The sequence below is a fragment of the Ornithorhynchus anatinus genome, chromosome 1, assembly GCF_004115215.2.
Source record: "Ornithorhynchus anatinus isolate Pmale09 chromosome 1, mOrnAna1.pri.v4, whole genome shotgun sequence".
Classification (NCBI taxonomy): domain Eukaryota; kingdom Metazoa; phylum Chordata; class Mammalia; order Monotremata; family Ornithorhynchidae; genus Ornithorhynchus; species Ornithorhynchus anatinus.
In genome coordinates, this window is record NC_041728.1 from 69,468,332 (window position 1) to 69,485,886 (window position 17,555).

At 45.2% G+C, this 17,555-nt stretch overlaps 1 protein-coding gene across 3 annotated transcripts in view; it reads left to right on the forward strand.

The window, feature by feature from the left end:
• Nucleotides 1–17,555, forward strand: part of BIRC6 (baculoviral IAP repeat containing 6) — a 295,572-nt gene that overhangs the window by 57,618 nt on the left and 220,399 nt on the right. For all 3 annotated transcript variants that reach the window (XM_029060209.2, XM_029060223.2, XM_029060216.2), the window contains exon 10: nucleotides 6,439–7,830. In XM_029060209.2, the coding sequence (XP_028916042.1) occupies nucleotides 6,439–7,830 (1,392 nt within the window). The remainder of the gene's footprint in view (nucleotides 1–6,438; nucleotides 7,831–17,555) is intronic.

Consider the following 17,555-nt stretch of genomic DNA (forward strand, 5'->3'; position numbering starts at 1 on the left):
AGCACTTACTGTGTGCAGAGCACTGTACTAAGTGCCTGGAAGATTACAATACTGCAATAAACAGACATATTCCCTGACCACAACAAACTTACAGTCTAAAGGCAGGGAGGCAGACATTAATATAAATAATTTGCACATATGTATATAAGTGCTGTGGGGCTGGGAGGGGGGAAGAAAAAAGGGAGCAAGTAAGGGCGAGGAAGAAGGGAGTGGGAAAAGAGGAAAGGGAGTGCTCAGTAAGGGAAGGCCTCTTGGAGGAGATGTGTCTTCAATAAGGCTTTGAAGTGGTTAAGAGCAATTGTCTGTCAGATTTGAGGAGGGAAGGTACGCCAGGCCAGAGGCAGGATGGCAGCGGGGGTCAGTGGGGAGATAAATGAGATCGAGGCACAGTGATAAGATTAAAATTCCAGGAGCAAAGTGTGTGGGCTGGGTTGTAGTAGGAGAGTGGTGAGGTGAGGTAGGAGGGGCAAGGTGATTGAGTGCTTTAAAGCCAATGGTGAGGAGTTTTTGTTTGATGCAGAGGTGGCTGGGCAACCACTGAAGTTTTTTGAGGAATGGGGTGGTAGGTCCTGGACATTTTTATAGAAAAATGAACCGTGCAACAGAGTGAAGTATGGACTGGAGTGGGGAGAGACAGGCAGCAGGGAGGTTAGCGAGGAGGCTGATGCAGTGATCCGGGCGGGATAGGGTGAGCGATTGTATTAACTTGGTAGCAGTTTGGAAGGAGAGGAGAGGGCAGATTTTAATGATGTGAAGGTGGGACCAATAATATTTAGTGATGGATTGAATATGTGGGTTGAATGAGAGGAGTCAAGGATAATGCCAAGGTTATGGGCTTGTGAGACAAGAAAGTGATGGGAAAGTCATGGAGAGGACAGGGATTGGAAGGGAAGATAAGGAGTTCTGTTTTGGACATGTTAAGCTTGAGGTGACGGGAGGACATCCAAGTAGAGATGCCTTGAAGGCAAGAGGAAATGCTAGACTGGAAAAAGGAGAGATCAGGGCTGGAGGTCTAGATTTGGATATCATCTGCATAGAGGTGGTAGTTGAAGCTATGGTAGAGAATGAGTTCTCTAAAGGAGTGGGTGTAGGTGGAGAAGAGTAGGGGTCCCAGAACTAAACCTTGAGGGACCCTAACGGGAGTGGGAAACAGAGGAGGTGCCCACGAAGGAGACTGAGAAGGAGTGGTGAGAAAGATAAGAGTAGTAGAACCAGGAGAGGACAGTGTCAGTGAAGCCAAGGTTGAATAATGCTTCCAGGAGAAGAGGGTGGTCATTAGTGTTGAAGGCAGCTGAGAGGTCGAGGAGGATTAGGGTGGAGTAGAGGCCATTGGATTTGGCAAGAAGGAGGTCATTGGTGACCTTTGAGAGAGTGATTTCTGCGGAGATGAGGTGGAAGCCAGATTGGAGGGGGTAAAGAAGAAAATTGGAGGAGAGAAATTTGAGGCAACAGGTGTAGATGACTCGTTCAAGGAGTTTGGAGAGAAATGATAGGAGGGAGATGGGGCGATGACTGGAGGGAACCGTGGGGTCAAAGGAGGGTTTCAAAGGAGGGTTTTTTTAGGATAGGAGAGATCTGGCCGTGTTTGAAAGCGGTGGGGAAGAAGCTATTGGAGAGCGAAGAGTTGAAGATGGCAGATAGGGAGGGAAGAACTGAGGGGATGAGAGAGTTTTGATAAGGTACAAAGGAATGGGTAGATGGGCAGGTGGAGGCTCGGAGATGGGGCAGAGATTGTGGCACTTTAATGTGGCCAAGCTCCAGGGAAGTCAGGCTCTAGGTTCCAGGTTTCCATTTAGATGAAATCACGGTCAGAATGGCATTTTCTGGTTAAAAGTGTAATTGAAATATTATCGATCAATTCCCTGTGTTGTCTCTCCCTGCCAAATTGGGATTGCATTTTGGGAATAAACAGCACTTCTTCCAAATATCTGTATTTACATAGTATCGTCTTATCACTGATCATTTACTCACCTGAGAGAATCCCTGGCTCAACAGATGAGGGGTAGTGAGTAACAGAGCTAGATATGAGCAAGCCAGATGGTGTGAAATTAACACTGATCTTTTTAACTCCGATATCTGAAAACTTCAAAACCAGTGATTCCAGAGCCGTTTTTTCCTTAGAATTCAGTGAGTCTAGTTTTGTAAGGTTGACAGATTGATCACCCATTTAAGCATACATTGTTCTTAGAAAAAGTATCTGGTATTTTTAGAGGCTCACAGGGCATTAAACAAAAGCTGAATTTTTAATAAATCTAAAATGGTACAGGAGGGTGGATAAACTGAGATGACAGTCTAAAAGGAATGATACTATCATGTGGAAGCAGCATCAATTCTCAACACTTATTATTAATTTTTTGAAGGTAAAGTAGTCATGCATCAGTTTGAGCAGTCAACAGTTTTTCAATTAAGTGTGTAGTTGTCATAATCTGGTAAGTGAATAGGGGTTATCTTTCATTTTCTTGCTAGTACAAGAATATGAAATCCTTAAAAATGAGCTAATTGCTATATTTGAGCATACCTAGCGCCAGTTATATATATTTTAAAAAGTAAGACAGCAGCCTATTTTTGAATTCTAGATAGACCGATTGGGGGAAAATCAAAATTCACATAGTCCAAAATTGCCATTTTCCCCATTTATTTCAACCTCTCCCCATCCACACCAGACCGTCCTTCAGAATTGCGATCCTGTATTACAATCAGTAGCTCTTACCTGCGCTCTCTTCTCCTTCCCGAAGTCCACAGCGTGTGGAGGTGCACAAGAGAACAGACATGGACAAAGGCAGAAGAGAAAGGAAAACAGGGCTGTGATCTTTCCGACATTGCATAGCCCACCCTTGCATGATCATTATTTGATTTTACTTCATAACCCTGTCTCATGATACTTTTCTGGGCATGTTAAAGGTGCTAGTTTACTCTTGGTGACATTACCCATGCTGCTTCATTTGGGTCCCATTTCTTGGCCCTCGATTCTTTCTTCCTTCCTGTATTGGCACAGTCATTTTAAAGGCAATCTGGGGTAGTGTCTTATGGTTGGTGCAAGCAAAATGGGACCGAATTTCCATTATGCTCAGGATAAACTAAATGCCAAAAAAGGCACTTGTATGGTGTTAAGGGCATAACATGTAATATGGTTGGAAAGACTTCTGTATCTTTGTAGTCTCACCAACTGGTATGGAATTGGATTTTTCTGTTGAGGTCACTAACTGAATGATGTAGTATAAAATGTGCTAATAATTAGTCCTCTTTCCACTCAAATTGAAAAGATTTGAGAAGGAATTATTAAGGCCCTCCCAGTTCTCTCCTTATGGTATCCATTCAGCACTTTGACTATGTGCCTAAGTACTGTTGTAAGCGCTGGATTAGGTACAGGTTAATCAGGCCAGATACAATCGCTATCACACATGGGGCTCACAGCCAAATAGGAAGGAGAACAGGTGTTGAATCTCCATTGTGCAGTTGAGGAAACTGAGGCACAGAGAAGTTAAGTGACTTGCCCAAGGTTACAGAGCAGATGAGTGGTGGAGCCCGGATTAGCTCCAGGTCTTCTGTCTCCCAGACCAGTGCTCTATTCACTAGACCATGCTGCTGCTTTTATATTTATATATATATATATATGTATATATACACACACACACACACACACACACGAGATATTGGGGGCATACTATGTGTCAAGCACTGTTTAAGACACTGGGGTAGGTACAAATTTATCATCCCCATTTTATAGATGAGGTAACCTAGATACCTCATCATTTTATAGATGAGGTAACCTAGGCTCAGAGCAGTCAAGTGATTTGCCAAGGTTGCCCAGCTGACAAGTGGTGGAATTGGAATTAGAACCCAAGTCCTCTGACTCCCAGGCCCCATTCTTTCCACTAGGCCATATTGCTTCTCCCTTGAGGACAGGGATTGTGTCTACCCACTCTGTTGTATCGTACTTTCCCAGGTGTTTAGCACAGTGCTCTGCACACAGTAACCACTTTATAAATTACCATTGATGGATGGGTTTGGAAAGCTTCGGGCGTGATCAGGGTGATTCTGGGCCTTGAGTCCCAGGATTGCTAGTCCCCCTCCCTGAGCAAGCCCATCTGAAGACAAGTGAGCCACTCGGACTACTTTCCCTTCCCCATCTGCTTTCAGATAGCTCTAGCTGGTAGGTCCTGAAATTTCTCAGGTTATAAACTGCCACCAGCCTGCTTCTGGGATTTGAACCGCCAAGAGACACAAGACTCTTTGCGGGTGGTTAGCTGCTGACTTGTCTCGGTGCACTCTCAGCAATTGCTGCAGAAAGAAAGCTGAAAGCCAAAAACCCTAACTCCCTCCCCACAGGAATAGCTTGATTTCCCCAGAGTTTGTGAGGGTACAGTAGTGGATGGCGCAGGCCCCACTCTCTAGAGAAAGAAGGGTCCAAATACAAATTGTGATTTTGCACAGAGGAGATTTTAGGCATAGTTATTACTGCCTTTTAACTGAAGGAGAGTAAAGTCCTCAGAAACAGAAATAATAATAATGGTAATAATAATGTTGGTATTTAAGCGCTTACTGTATGCCAAGCACTGTTCTGAGTGCTAGGGTAGATATAGGGTAATCAGATTGTCCCACGTGGGGCTCACAGTCTTCACCCACATTATACAGGTGAGGTAACTGAGGCACAGAGAAGTTAGGTGACTTGCCCAATGTCACACAGCTGACAAGTGGCGGAGCCAGGATTAGAATGCATGACCTCTGACTCCCAAGCCCGGGCTCTTTCCACTAAGCCATACTGCTGCTCATGCAGGTGGGATTTTAGAAATGCAATCTGGCTTAACCATTAGTTACCCATCCCCAGCACTAAAACTCAGTTTAATCTGGGCTTTCCCCAAAATACCAATATCATTTGGCTTCCAGTATGGCTCTTAAGACATCCAAGTTCATGACATAAACCTCGGCTTTCGAGCAGTGGGAGACAGAGGCTTAGGAGCCAAGAGGGCAAGACCCAAGGCAAACCTCAATATGTCTTTACCTTGGGTCTTAACCTCTCTTTCTTTTACTCATTCTGTCATATTTATTGAGCACTTACTGTGTGTAGAGCACTGTACTGAGCACTTGGGAGAGTACAATAGAACAAAAAACAGGCACATTCCCTATATTCAGCATCACACCTACCTCCTCACTTAAAGATGATGGGTGAATGAGGGAAGAGAGGGATGCATTGGCGATCCTCCTGGCGTGACCAGGCTTTCAAGATTTATTTCGCTTCACTTAGTCTAGCAAAAACTCATTCGTTCGATCATATTTAGTGAGCTCTTACTATGTGCAGAGCGCTATACTAAGCGCTTGGGTCAGGACAATATAACAAGAAGCAGACAACTTCCCTTCCCAGAACGTTCACTTCCCCTTTGCCCAATCCTGCAGTTGATCTGGGTCTTGACGTTGTTACCCGGTACCCAAGTGAGCTTGGCCCTCTGAGGTTGACGGCCGGAGCCTGCGTGTGGCCAGCTGGCTCTCCTCATGTGGCTTCTCTCGGTGCCGGGGGAACTCTGAACTGAATGTCGTAGTGGCACATCTAAATTTTTTACTTCACTTTGGGGGGAAAATGCAGCAATTGCCCAGACTGACTTTGAAGAGCTGCCCGACTGTGGACAAAATGCCAACCCAAGTAACTCATCCTAGAGAAAGCACTTGTGGCACCCACTGAGAGTGTGAGGTCTACACTTCTGCAGACTTTTGGGAGTGCAGTTCTGTCACTGAAATATTTTAATGGTGAAAAGTGGGTTTTGTTTGTGGGATTCCAAATGATTTGTCGATTTATGTGCTATTGGAAATCAGTCAGTCAGTCATATATATGAATACTTACTGTGTGCAGGGTACTGAGTTAAGTGCTTGAGAGAGTACAACACAGCGATATAACAGGCACTCTCCCTGCCCACAGCGAGCTTACGGTCTAACTGCGAAGGAGTTTTTTTTAGGATTAAGGCTATGGAATATGACTGTGTACAATTCTGCATTTTAACCATGCAGTTGCATTCACATTATTTATTTATTAGCCTGCAGCTCCTAACCAGTATGCAAGATTTTTATCATCTCTTTTGACATTACATTTAACAGTGATGCATCATGATAGAGATGTGATCAGAGGTTTTATAGGGCTAGCCAAGAGATTATCTGACGTTTTTGCAGCCTGGCTGTCTCATGCTGTAAGATTTTAGGATTAAAAAAAATAAAAAAAAAAACCACCAAAACCTTCAGGAATGTTGAAGGGAAATGTGAATTTTGAATGAAAAGGAATCTGAGATCATCTCATTTAAAATTTTAATACCATTTTGAAGATAGTGCCTTTTGGAATACTTTCCAAATCTGTTACTCTCTCTCTTATTAAAGACCATGGAGTAAAAATTCTATAGCTTCAAGTTTTCGGGCTCCACCCTCCTGTGCATAACCCATTTCCTTATCTTTCAGGGCAAACGTCCCAGAAGGAAGCCATGGAGGTAAGCCTGGATATAACATCTCTGAGCATCCTCCAGCAGCCCGAGAAACTTCAGTGGGAGATCGTGGCCAATGTCCTTGAAGATACGGTTAAGGATCTCGAAGAACTAGGGGCAAACCCATGTTTAGCCAATTGTAAGAGCGAAAAGACGAAGGAGAAGCACCTGGAGCAACCCAACATTCCCTTTCCCTGCTTGTTGGCCGGAGGCCTGTTGACTTACAAATCTCCCGCCACCTCCCCCATCAGCAGTAACTCTCAGAGGTCGCTGGATGGCTTAAGTAGGACTCGGGGCGAGAGCGTATCGGAGCAAGGGTCGACCGACAACGAGTCCTGCACTAATTCCGAACTGAATTCCCCTCTGGTGAGGAGGACTTTACCCATCTTGCTCCTTTACAGCATCAAGGAGTCTGACGAAAAGGCGGGGAAGATCTTCTCGCAGATGAACAATATCATGAGTAAAAGTTTACACGACGACGGTTTCACGGTTCCGCAGATCATCGAGATGGAGCTGGATAGTCAGGAGCAGCTGCTGTTGCAGGACCCCCCCGTGACATACATCCAGCAGTTTGCCGACGCGGCGGCCAGCCTCGCCTCTCCGGACTCTGACAAGTGGAACGCCGTGTTTCCCAAGCCCGGGACCCTGGTTCAGTGTTTGCGGTTGCCAAAGTTTGCGGAGGAGGAGAACCTCTGTGTCGACTCCATCACCCCCTGCGCGGACGGAGTTCATCTGTTGGTGGGGCTGCGGACTTGCCCCGTCGAATCCCTGAGTGCAATAAATCAAGTGGAGGCCTTGAATAATTTAAACAAATTAAACTCGGCACTATGTAACAGAAGGAAGGGCGAGCTGGAACCCGGTCTGGCAGTGGCCAACGGCACGGGGATCGACATGATCCAGCACGAATCTCCTACCGACGCGCAGACCCCTCTGATAATTCAGCCCGAGCAGAGAAGCGTGAGCGGCGGCTATCTCGTGCTTTACAAGATGAACTACGCCACCCGGATCGTGACCCTAGAGGAGGAGCCCATCAAGATCCAGCATATCAAAGATCCCCAGGACACAATTACCTCACTCATTTTGCTTCCGCCGGATGTATTGGATAACCGAGAGGACGACTGCGAGGAGCCCGCCGAGGAGATGCAGCTGACCGCTAAGAACGGCAGCGAGCGAGAGAAGAAATCTCTCTCGACTCTCGGACACCTGGTAATCACTACTCAGGGAGGCTATGTAAAAATCTTAGATCTTTCAAACTTTGAAATTCTGGCCAAAGTGGAGCCTCCGAAAAAGGAGGGCACCGAAGAGCAGGACACGTTCGTGTCGGTGATCTATTGCTCAGGCACGGACAGGTTGTGCGCGTGCACCAAAGGTAAGCTGGATCTGGGGGCTCGACTGCCCTTTACCGAAACCTGCGGGGGGTGGGAAGGCGCGCGTGGATTTCAGGCGGGACGTCAGTTGAATCGGGACCGTTAAGCCGGGCCGTCTCAGCAAGGTCCCCGGGTAGAGTTGAGTCACGTTCTTGTAGAACAGCTTGCTTTCGGGATCGGGAGTGTTGGTGGCGGCGGGGAGGGGGCTCTCCTTTGCCTCTTTGGTTTGGTAAATCAGTATTTGTTGGACATCTACTGTGTGCAGAGCACTGTGCCAGAGGATTTGGGAGAGTGTGGGTACGGTCACGATCCCTGCCTTCGAGGGTTTTGCAGTCTAGCGAGGAGCCGGACAAAAGAGTTTACAGATAGGATGAAAAGGAAATGTGTCTAAGTAGTGCTTAAGGAATAAGATACGTGAGAGCTGTGCATAAATCGTCTGGGAGGCTGTGAATGCACACGTGTATAGCCAAGGAGCCGACGAGGCGGTGGGTGGGTATAGAGGGGATGGGAGAGATTACTTGGCAAAGGCCTTCTCGAGGAGATGGGATTTCAAGAAGGTTTTAAAGATGGGGGAAAACTCCGGTCAGACTTGTTTGAAGGGTGAGGTCCTCCGGGCAAGCGGAAGGATGCGAGCGGGAGGTTTGTTGGTAAGAGAGATGAGAGTGAGGCGCGGTGAGTCGGTTAGCTTGAGAGGAACGAAAATTACAGGCTGGATAAGTAGCAGGGAGAGCACTGATCGAGTGCCTTAAAGCCAATGAGCTGGAGTTTCCTCTTGATACTGAGAGGACTAGGCAACCGACTGTGGTTTTTGATGAGTGGGGAGCCTTGTGCAGAAAGCTGTTGTGGAAAAATGATGCTGGCAGCAAAGTGAGAAGGCTAAGGCTCTCTTTTCATGGACTCATCTGTTGTATTTACTGAGCACTTATCGGGTGTGACGTGCTGTACTAGCTACATGGGGGATGTATGTACAGAACCTTAAAGAACCTTAAGAACCTTAAAATACTGGAGGAAAGCAAGAAGACGTAGATTGATTTTTTAAAAAAAATGTAATTAAAAGTGAGAGTAGATACAAATCAAAATTCCAATTGGTTAAATACATTAAATCAGTATGAAATAAATCAGTAAGTACATGATTTACCAGTACAACCCATACAAGTACTGGGTTGGCTTGGAGAAGTTATGATTGGGAACTTGAAAGTATTCTAGATTGTAAGCTCATCTCTAGACTGTAAGCTCGTGGCGGGCGGGGAACGTATCTACCAATTTGGTTGTATTTTATCCTCCCGAGCACTTAGTACAGTACTCCGCGCACAGTAAATGCTCTATAAATACCACTGGTTGATATTCTCTATTGCTTTGTGGAGGACGTGACTTTTTAGAAGAGATATAAAGGCAGGGAGGAAGATACCTTGTTGACACTTAAGGGGAAGATGGTATTCCAGGTTGGGGAAATGTGAGTTGTGAGTTGAAAGTAGAAGAATTGAAAAGGAGGGACAGTTAGGAGGTGACCCAGCTCTTACTTTAATAAAGGAGGTTTTCTTTGTCTCGCTGACATCTGTCTTCCCTTTCCTTAAGGTCTTGAATTTAACTATCTCATACTCATTCCTTCCCAGGAATTCTGCCATCTGTAACATATGATTTACTTTCATATTAATAAGCATTAAATTAAGAATATTTGTCCTTGTTGTCCCCCATCTAATCAGTCGAGCGGTGATTTTATCGAGTGCTTACTATGTGCAGAGCACTGTATTAAATGCTTCAGAGAGTACGGTGTAACTACAGAGTTGGTAGACCCATTCCCTGCTGGCAACGAGCTTACAGTTTGATGGAGACAAACGTTAATGTAAATACATAATTTACAGATCCTATAGGTTTACAAATAAGAGCTGTCTGAACTAGGAAATTGTTTCCAGTGTAGTCTAAACTGTCATAGGTGGTCTGCTGAATGATTATCATTTATAGGTGGAGCGTTTTTAAATTGCAGTAGCTAAAGTCCTTTATTTCCACTTGTCCAAAGTCACTTTGGAGAGCTGTAGTGGTTTCTATAGTGATATTGACATAGCCCTTCTTATTTTTCACATTTTCCCAGAAGTTCTTCCTGTTGCTTTTCAGTGAAGGCATCGCCTAATGAACGGTACATCACCACTTGCTTTTGACCCACTTATTTTCTATCCTTTTATTTCCACACCTAGTCAGTAATGCTGCCCTATCAAGTCACGGAACGGCGCTCCTGGAAACAGCTAGTCAGATCTTCCTTATTCTCATGCCGATTGCCTTCATGAGTTATCCCTTCTGATTTCCTCTGTTGCCATGTCACTCCTATGGGAATTTCTGGGCTCACCCTAGAGGTTCTGTCTTTTCCAGCTCAATACAAATGGCATTTCCAGTTGGGCTTTGTGGATCCATCCCTGGCCAGCCTAGTTTAAAATCTTCTTTTCCTAGATTTGTCTCGTCTGTCCCAGAAGATGTAAGATACCCATCCCTTTCTTTTTGAGGTAGATCCTGGGAGCTCTTTTTCCTGAGGATGACCTTGTTATTGAGGATTTTGAAATGTTCTCCTTGTCACCAGTCATCCTGTGATCTTCAGGATTCCTCTGCCCCCAAGTAGCCCTGTCCTCCACATTAAGTCCCTCACTACTTTCCCTTTCCTTCCAAAGCCTTAGTATCCAAATACCATCTCGCTTGGGAAGTGGAAAGAGCTCGGGCCTGGGAGTCAGAGGACCTGAGCTCTAAACCCAGCCCCGCCTCTTGCCTGTAGCATGATTTTTGGACAAGTTACTCCATCACTTATCTGTGCCTCGGTCTCCTCATCTGTAAAAATGAGATTTCAATTCTTGTTTTCCCTCCTACTTAGACCGAGCCCCGTGTCGGGTAGGGACCCTTATGTCCGACCTGATTATCGTGCATCTACCCCAGTGCTTGGAATAGTGACTGGCACATAGCACTTTAAAAATCTTTTTTGATCATCATTATTATCGTCGTCATTATTTTGACTCAGAAGGATTAAGGGGCCTGGGGTGGTAGCAATCAGGTGTCATCTCAGGTCTGGGCTGCTGCTGACCGTCCCCATCTGCCAGGACTTGGTGTCTACTGGTGCCCTTTGCATTTGGCAGCTTCCTCCAGCACTGGAGAGCCACCCAGCCCCTTTTTTCTTCTTCCAGCCACGCTGATTTAGGTCCCTTAAGCTCCAAATCGGGATAGTCGCTTCTTCCTGGGAGATAGTGTTGCTGTGATGGATCTTGCTGTCAGCTCGAGGAGCACCTGTTTGCCTTGGAAATTGAATGAATTAATTAAATGACCAAATGAGTGCACAGAGTTGTGACTAAAAGTAAGTTTCAGTATCTGATTTTATTTTTGACCCTGAGCTGTCTTCTCGCTTTCGTTATCAGAAACTACATAGGCAAGGAGCAGGTGGGTACTTGGAAGTTTTCCACGGCGAGTCAAGGTGTGGGAGGGACGAGGGTGAGACGCAAAAGCTGCTCCTGAGAACTGCTGCTTCCATTTTAACATTTCAGCCGCTTTAGGGGCCAGAATCCTTTGGCACTGGCGAGATTGGCCAGATCTGGTTAAATTTCCTGTTTGATGGCTTTAAGATGATCGATTAACCCACACCTCCCCATTCTGTATTTCTTTAGGGATGCGGTGATCTTCTGAATTTACTGCAAACTTTTCCACTTCATTCAATCATATTTATTGAGTGCTTACTGTGTGCAGAGCACCGTACTAAGCGCTTGGGAGAGTACAGTGCAACAATAAACAGACACATCCCTTGCCCACAATGAGCCTACAGCCTAAAGGCAGAGAGACAGGCATTAATGTACTTACTGTCCTCTGTGTTAGGCGTGTGGACCTTATTCCCAAGTACATTCAACTCCTTATTTAATCCAGGGCTGAATGTCTGGTTTGTGTATAATGAGACATCCTGGCGATCTTCAGGTACAGTCACTTCCCCCTCAAGCACAGGGATTGGTTCACATGTCTGCATAGTAGCCCCTCTGCGCCCAAGGTGACACAAACACACAAGCCCATCTCTTTCCCCCCGACCCCAAGTGCCCCTGTACGCGGGCCGACGAGGGGTGGTGGAAGAGCTCCCTGCTTACGCCATCGTGCTCGCTCCAGAAATGTGTAATGGAAACAGGCCTTAAGGACACAAAGCATAGGACTCAAAGTTAGGGTTGTGGGTTAAAGCCTCATGTTGGCCAGAATTCTTCCTTCTCGACTGTAAGTTCACTATGGGCAGGGACCGTGTCTGCTAATTGTTATAGCCTCCTCTCAAGAGCTGAATGCACTGTTCTGCACACAGTAAGTGCTCAATAAATACAATTGACTGACCGACTGTTTCATCACCTTGTTGGTCTGGGGCCTGCTTAATTGGGTATTAGTGCCTCTTCCAGGGATAGGAAATGAGGGGAAGATGCGGCTTTTTTTTAACGAGCAATCTGGGTGGAAGGAAGCTTTTGGATTATTTCTGGAGCTCATTTATGTAATCTTTCTCCGTCCCCCGTTGTTATGGATGATTGAGTTGGCTGTGGTATTTTTCTTCAGTTATTCAGAAATCTTTTTGTTGTGGTTTAAGGATAATTTTTTTAAATAGTTTTAATAAAGGCATAGTAGTATTAGCAAGTTTCAGGTGTTTTGACCAGTATATCGCACAGCATTTGCTCTCCATTTTCACACATTTTCTATTCAGGATATTTTATTGTTCTCTCCCAAGTTCTTAATACAGTGCTCTGCACACAGAAAGCACTCAGTAAATGCCATTGATTGAGCCCTCTCTCTCTCTCGTGATGCTTCCTTTGAGTATGGATGAGCAAATTCATTAACATTTCTTAAAATTTTAGGTACAGTAATGTTTAAATAGTCTCTCTTAATGTCAGAGAAGACAAAGTGGGTATGTTTGGGCTGAATTTTATCTTTAATGTAAATTAAGAGATCAATAGAGGAAAAAGAAAGTATCCAGAATGACTTGGATCAAAGCCAGTTTGGAGAACTTGGGAAATCCTGATTTTTGAGTTTTATTATCTGAAGCACAGACTACATTTTTCATGACTCCATCTCTGTTACTGAGTTTACATGGACCTGATGTGACTTGCAGCAGCAATGACTGTTGTTAGGTATGGCTTTTAGAGAACGCTCTGGTAAAAGTGTAGGACAGCCCATAGTTCTGTTTGAGTCAGATTTGGTGGGGGCTGGCCTGTCAGCGTCCCCCAGTTTTAAAAGATTTACTAGCAGTAGGGCTAAAGTCAATTTTAGGTCATTTAAGTTAAAACAAATATAAACTGTGGGAGGTAATTAGATAGGTTAAACATTCCAGTTGTAAGTTTGTCTCAAAATCGTTCTAGTTTTTATTTTTGTTTACCACAACCCATGCAGGGCAAGTGTTTCTTCTGTAATATTACTCCTTTCAGCTGTTTACAAATTATGCAATTGGCTAAATTGGTACCTGACATCACAGATCTCAGTTTAGGCAACCTTACTTAATTTAGGGCACCAGACTCCAATGTCAAATCCTACCTTTGCAATATCTTTGAGAAGCAGCCTGGCTTAGTGGATAGAGCATGGACCTGGGAGTCAGGGGGACCTGGGTTCTTATTCCGGCTCTGCCAAACTCTGCTGTGTGACCTCGGACAAGTCACTTAACTTCCCTGGGCCTCAGTTACCTCCTCTGTATAACGGATAGAGATTTAAGAGTGTGAGCCCTATGTGGGACAGGGCCAGCATGCAGCCTGGCTAACATGTATCCACACCAGCTCTTGGTGAATTTCGTGATGAATTTTACTTAGTGTTTCTGAATTTCTAACGCTTCCCTCTTAGATAATTGAAAGCAGCTGGCCATCCACTTTGCAAACAGGGCGGTATCATTTGGATTATATTATCAGTGCAGCCCATTTAAATGCTGGCCTCTCAGAGCCTCTGGAAGTTGGGGACAGCAGCCGGCTACATAGATATCTCGAGGAAGAACTCTTGGCCTTTAAAAAGAAGGGTATCAGGTCTAATAAAGCCTAGTGACATTTTTCTTATTATAGGCTGCATTATCTTGATCTCTAGGAGTAAGACCCCTTCTTGTGCCGTGTCCTTCTAGTCTTTCTCCTTATGTCGTACGCCACCACCTCTCCAACCCCTCCGTCCACCCGCTCCGTCTTATTTGTTTCTCAGCCCTCCTGACGCATTTCCATTAACTCTTCCCTTCAGTGGAAAGAGCCCAGGCTTGGGAGTCAGAGGAAGTGCGTTCTAGTCCCGGCTCGGCCACTTGTCTGCTGTGACCTTGGGCAAGCCTCTTCACTGAGCCTCAGTTACCTCATCTGTAAAATAAGGATTAAGACTGTGAGCCCCACGTGGGACAACCTGATTACCTTGTATCTAACCGCAGTGCGTGGCACATAGTAAGCGCCTAACAAATACCGTTATTATTTTTATTCCTTGCTCCCCTCCCACTGCCAATGGACTTGGACTCCTGAGTGGGGGTCCACCTTACCCATCCGGCAACTGTCTGTTGCATTCATGTCTGACCTAGTTCCAGAGGCTAAAATTAGCTCAGCTGCAGCCTTTACAAGCTAGCAGTTGGCAGAGGTGTTTCAGACTCCCTGGAGCAGGGGGATAAGTCGAGCAGGAAGTGCCAGACCAGCTCCGAGACCAAGATTCATCACTAGCTTTCGACCACGATTCAAAGCGAGTAGGGAGTCATGGCGTTACTATGATTACAGTTCTTCTTAAGTATTTTTTTATGTTGTTTAAGTACTTATTATGTGTCAGGCAGCGTACTAGGCCCTGGGATAGGTACAGGCTAATCAGGTTGGACGCAGTCCCTGTCCCACACAGGGCTCATAGTTTTAATCCCCACTTTTCAGATAAGGTAACTGAGGCCCAGGGAAGTCACGTGACTTGCCCAAGGTCGCACAGCAGGCAAACGGTGGAGCCAGGATTAGAACCCAGGTCCTTCTGACTTCCAGACCCGTGTTATATCCTTTATGCCACATTGCTTCTCGTTTTCATCCCATGACCCTGCAAACAATGTCACCATTCTAATTTCCCTCAAATTTCCTCTGATATTCCTAATTTTGTTGCCTGTAAGCATCCTATCTATAAAGCAATTTGAATTTTGCCTGAACCTCCTGTTATTTTGGGCATGTTCATCTTTCCCTGATAATTCCAAGTGTGCATTATCAGGCGCGTAGAAAGTCATCTATTGCAGTCGGCTCTACCAAGGTTTGCGAGTGCCTCGTTGAGTTAGCCATGTGGAATCTGCCGGTAAATTTCATGCAAGGACTGCATTTTTTAAATTTTCTGTTCCCCACGCATCTAGTTGAGGGTACTAGGTACAGTCCATGCTCAGCAAATGTTACTGAGGATGATTTGTTGAAATCAGATCACCTCTTTTTGCCTTGTGATTTTATCCTCACGTTTTCTTTCAGCCCTGCCGCATCATGTGTTTTCATTCGGGAATTGCAGATAGTGAAATCTAGTGGAATTAGGGACCGTTCTTCCGTAAACTCATCCGTCCAAATGGAATATGCCGTAAAGATGTCGGAACAAGCAGTCGTGCTCTCGGTTATAGCTTGAATACTAGAGTGCATATTGTCGTGAATTCATGGCTCTTAACAATTGCAGCCTCTGTATTTATAAAGGAACTCTTCCCGTGAGGCCAGATGTAGATTTGAAGGTTTTGTTTGTTTTATGGTACTTGTTAAGCACTTACTGTGCGGCAAGCACTTCTAAGCATTGGGGTAGGTACAAGTTAATTAAATTGGACACAGTCCCTCTCCCACATGGGGCTCACAGTCTGAAGTGAGAGGGAGAACAGGTGTTACAGTTGAGGAAACTGAGACACAGAGAAGTTGTCACTTGCCCAAGGTCACACAGCTAGCAGTTGGCAGAGCATTTGGCAGAGCCGGGATTAAAACCCAGATCCTCTGATTCCCAGGCCCATGCGGTACCCACTAGGTCAAGCTGTTTTCCTGGCGTTTTAATTATGATAATAATAATGATATGGCAGTTGTGGTATTTATTAAACCCTTATAATGTGCCAGGCATTGTACTAAGCACTTAGGTAGATGCAAGATAATCTGGTTAGACACAGTCCCTGTCTCACTTGGGGCACACTCTAAGTAGGAGATAGAACAGGTACTGATGAGGATGCTGAGGCCCCCGAAAAGTTAAGTGACCTACCTCAGGTCATACAGCAGGCGAGTGGCAGAGCTGGGATTAGAAGCTGGATCCTCTGTCTCTCAGGTCTGTGCTCTCGCCATTAAGCCACCCTGTGTTCAGTGGCCAGTGGCAAAACAGTGACTTTGGTTGTCCTGAAAGGGTGAAATAGAGACACTATTTCTGTTCCTCAACTCATTTGCACTTATTTTAACCTATTGACAGGAGAATTTAGAATTTTATTGCTTTACTAATAGAGAGGTAAATAATCAGGATAATTTGAATAACGTCTAATTCAGGAGATCAAAAATTGGAATAACTGAAATCACTGGAATGTGGCTCTGGCGGTTAGGTCATTTTTTTTCAGGTGTTTTAGATTTTTCTGTTATCTACTCATAGGACTTTTGGAGTTAAAAAATATAGATACGTGCTATTTTACATGTTTGTTTTTCATCATTTAAAGTACCTTATCAGAAAACGATAAGCCAGGTCTGATCAATACCGCTCTAGTTAATATAAAATTAAGCAGTTGTACTTATCGACCCTTTACTGTATGCAGAGCACTGTAGTAAACTCTTGGGAGAATGTGCAGTGCAATAGAGTTGGTAGACACAGTCTCCGTCCGCAAGGATCTTACAGATGACAGGGGGAAACAGACTTTAAAATTACTGATGGATGTGTACCTAAGTGCTGTGGGGCTGGGGTAAAAATCAAAGCATTTAAGGACTACAGATCCAACTGCATTGATAGTGCAGAAAGGAGGGCACCCAGGGGAAATGGTGAGGGCTTCATTAGGGAAGACCATGAGGGAGATATAATTTGATCAGGGCTTTGATGATAGGGGGAGGGGAAGCCCGCTGGAAATAAAGGGGAAGGAGTCCGGGGCCGGCGGGATGATGTGGGTAAAGGGTCAGTGGTCAGCCAGATGAGATCGAGGTACAGAGAGTAGGTTGGTGTTAGAGGAGCATAGTGTGCGGGCTGGGATGGAGAAGATCAGCGAGGTAAGGAGGGAGGGGGATACCTGAGTGAGGGCCTTAAAGACCTTGGAGAGCCTTTTCTGTTTGATGTGGAGGTGGATGGGCAATCGTTGGAGGTTTACAAAGAGAAGGGGATAAGTGGACTGGGTGGTTTTTTTTTTTATGTTTTTTTTTTTAGAAAAATGATCCAGGCAAGAGAGCGAAATATCGACTGGAGAGGGGAGAAAGGACGCAGGGAGGTCAGCGATGCAGTTGTCAGGATGGGCTTTGATGGGAGCTTGTATCAACAAGGTAGCAGTTTAGATGGAGAGAAAGGGTTGGATTCCAGATATGTCGTGAAGATAGAACCGATAGGATTCGGTAGCAAAGTGAATTCGAGAGTCGAATGAGAGAGGAGAGTCAAGGATAATGCCAAGGTTGTGAGCTAGTGACAGAGAGGATGATGATCTCTACAGTTATGGGAAAGTGTGGAGGGGGATGGGGTTTAGGAGGTAAGATAAGCAGTTTTGTTTTGGGCATGTAAAGTTGGTGTCAGTGGACATCCGGGTGGAGACGTCCCGAGGTCAGGTGGAAATGTGAGTCTGCGGAGAGGAGAGAGATCAGGGCCA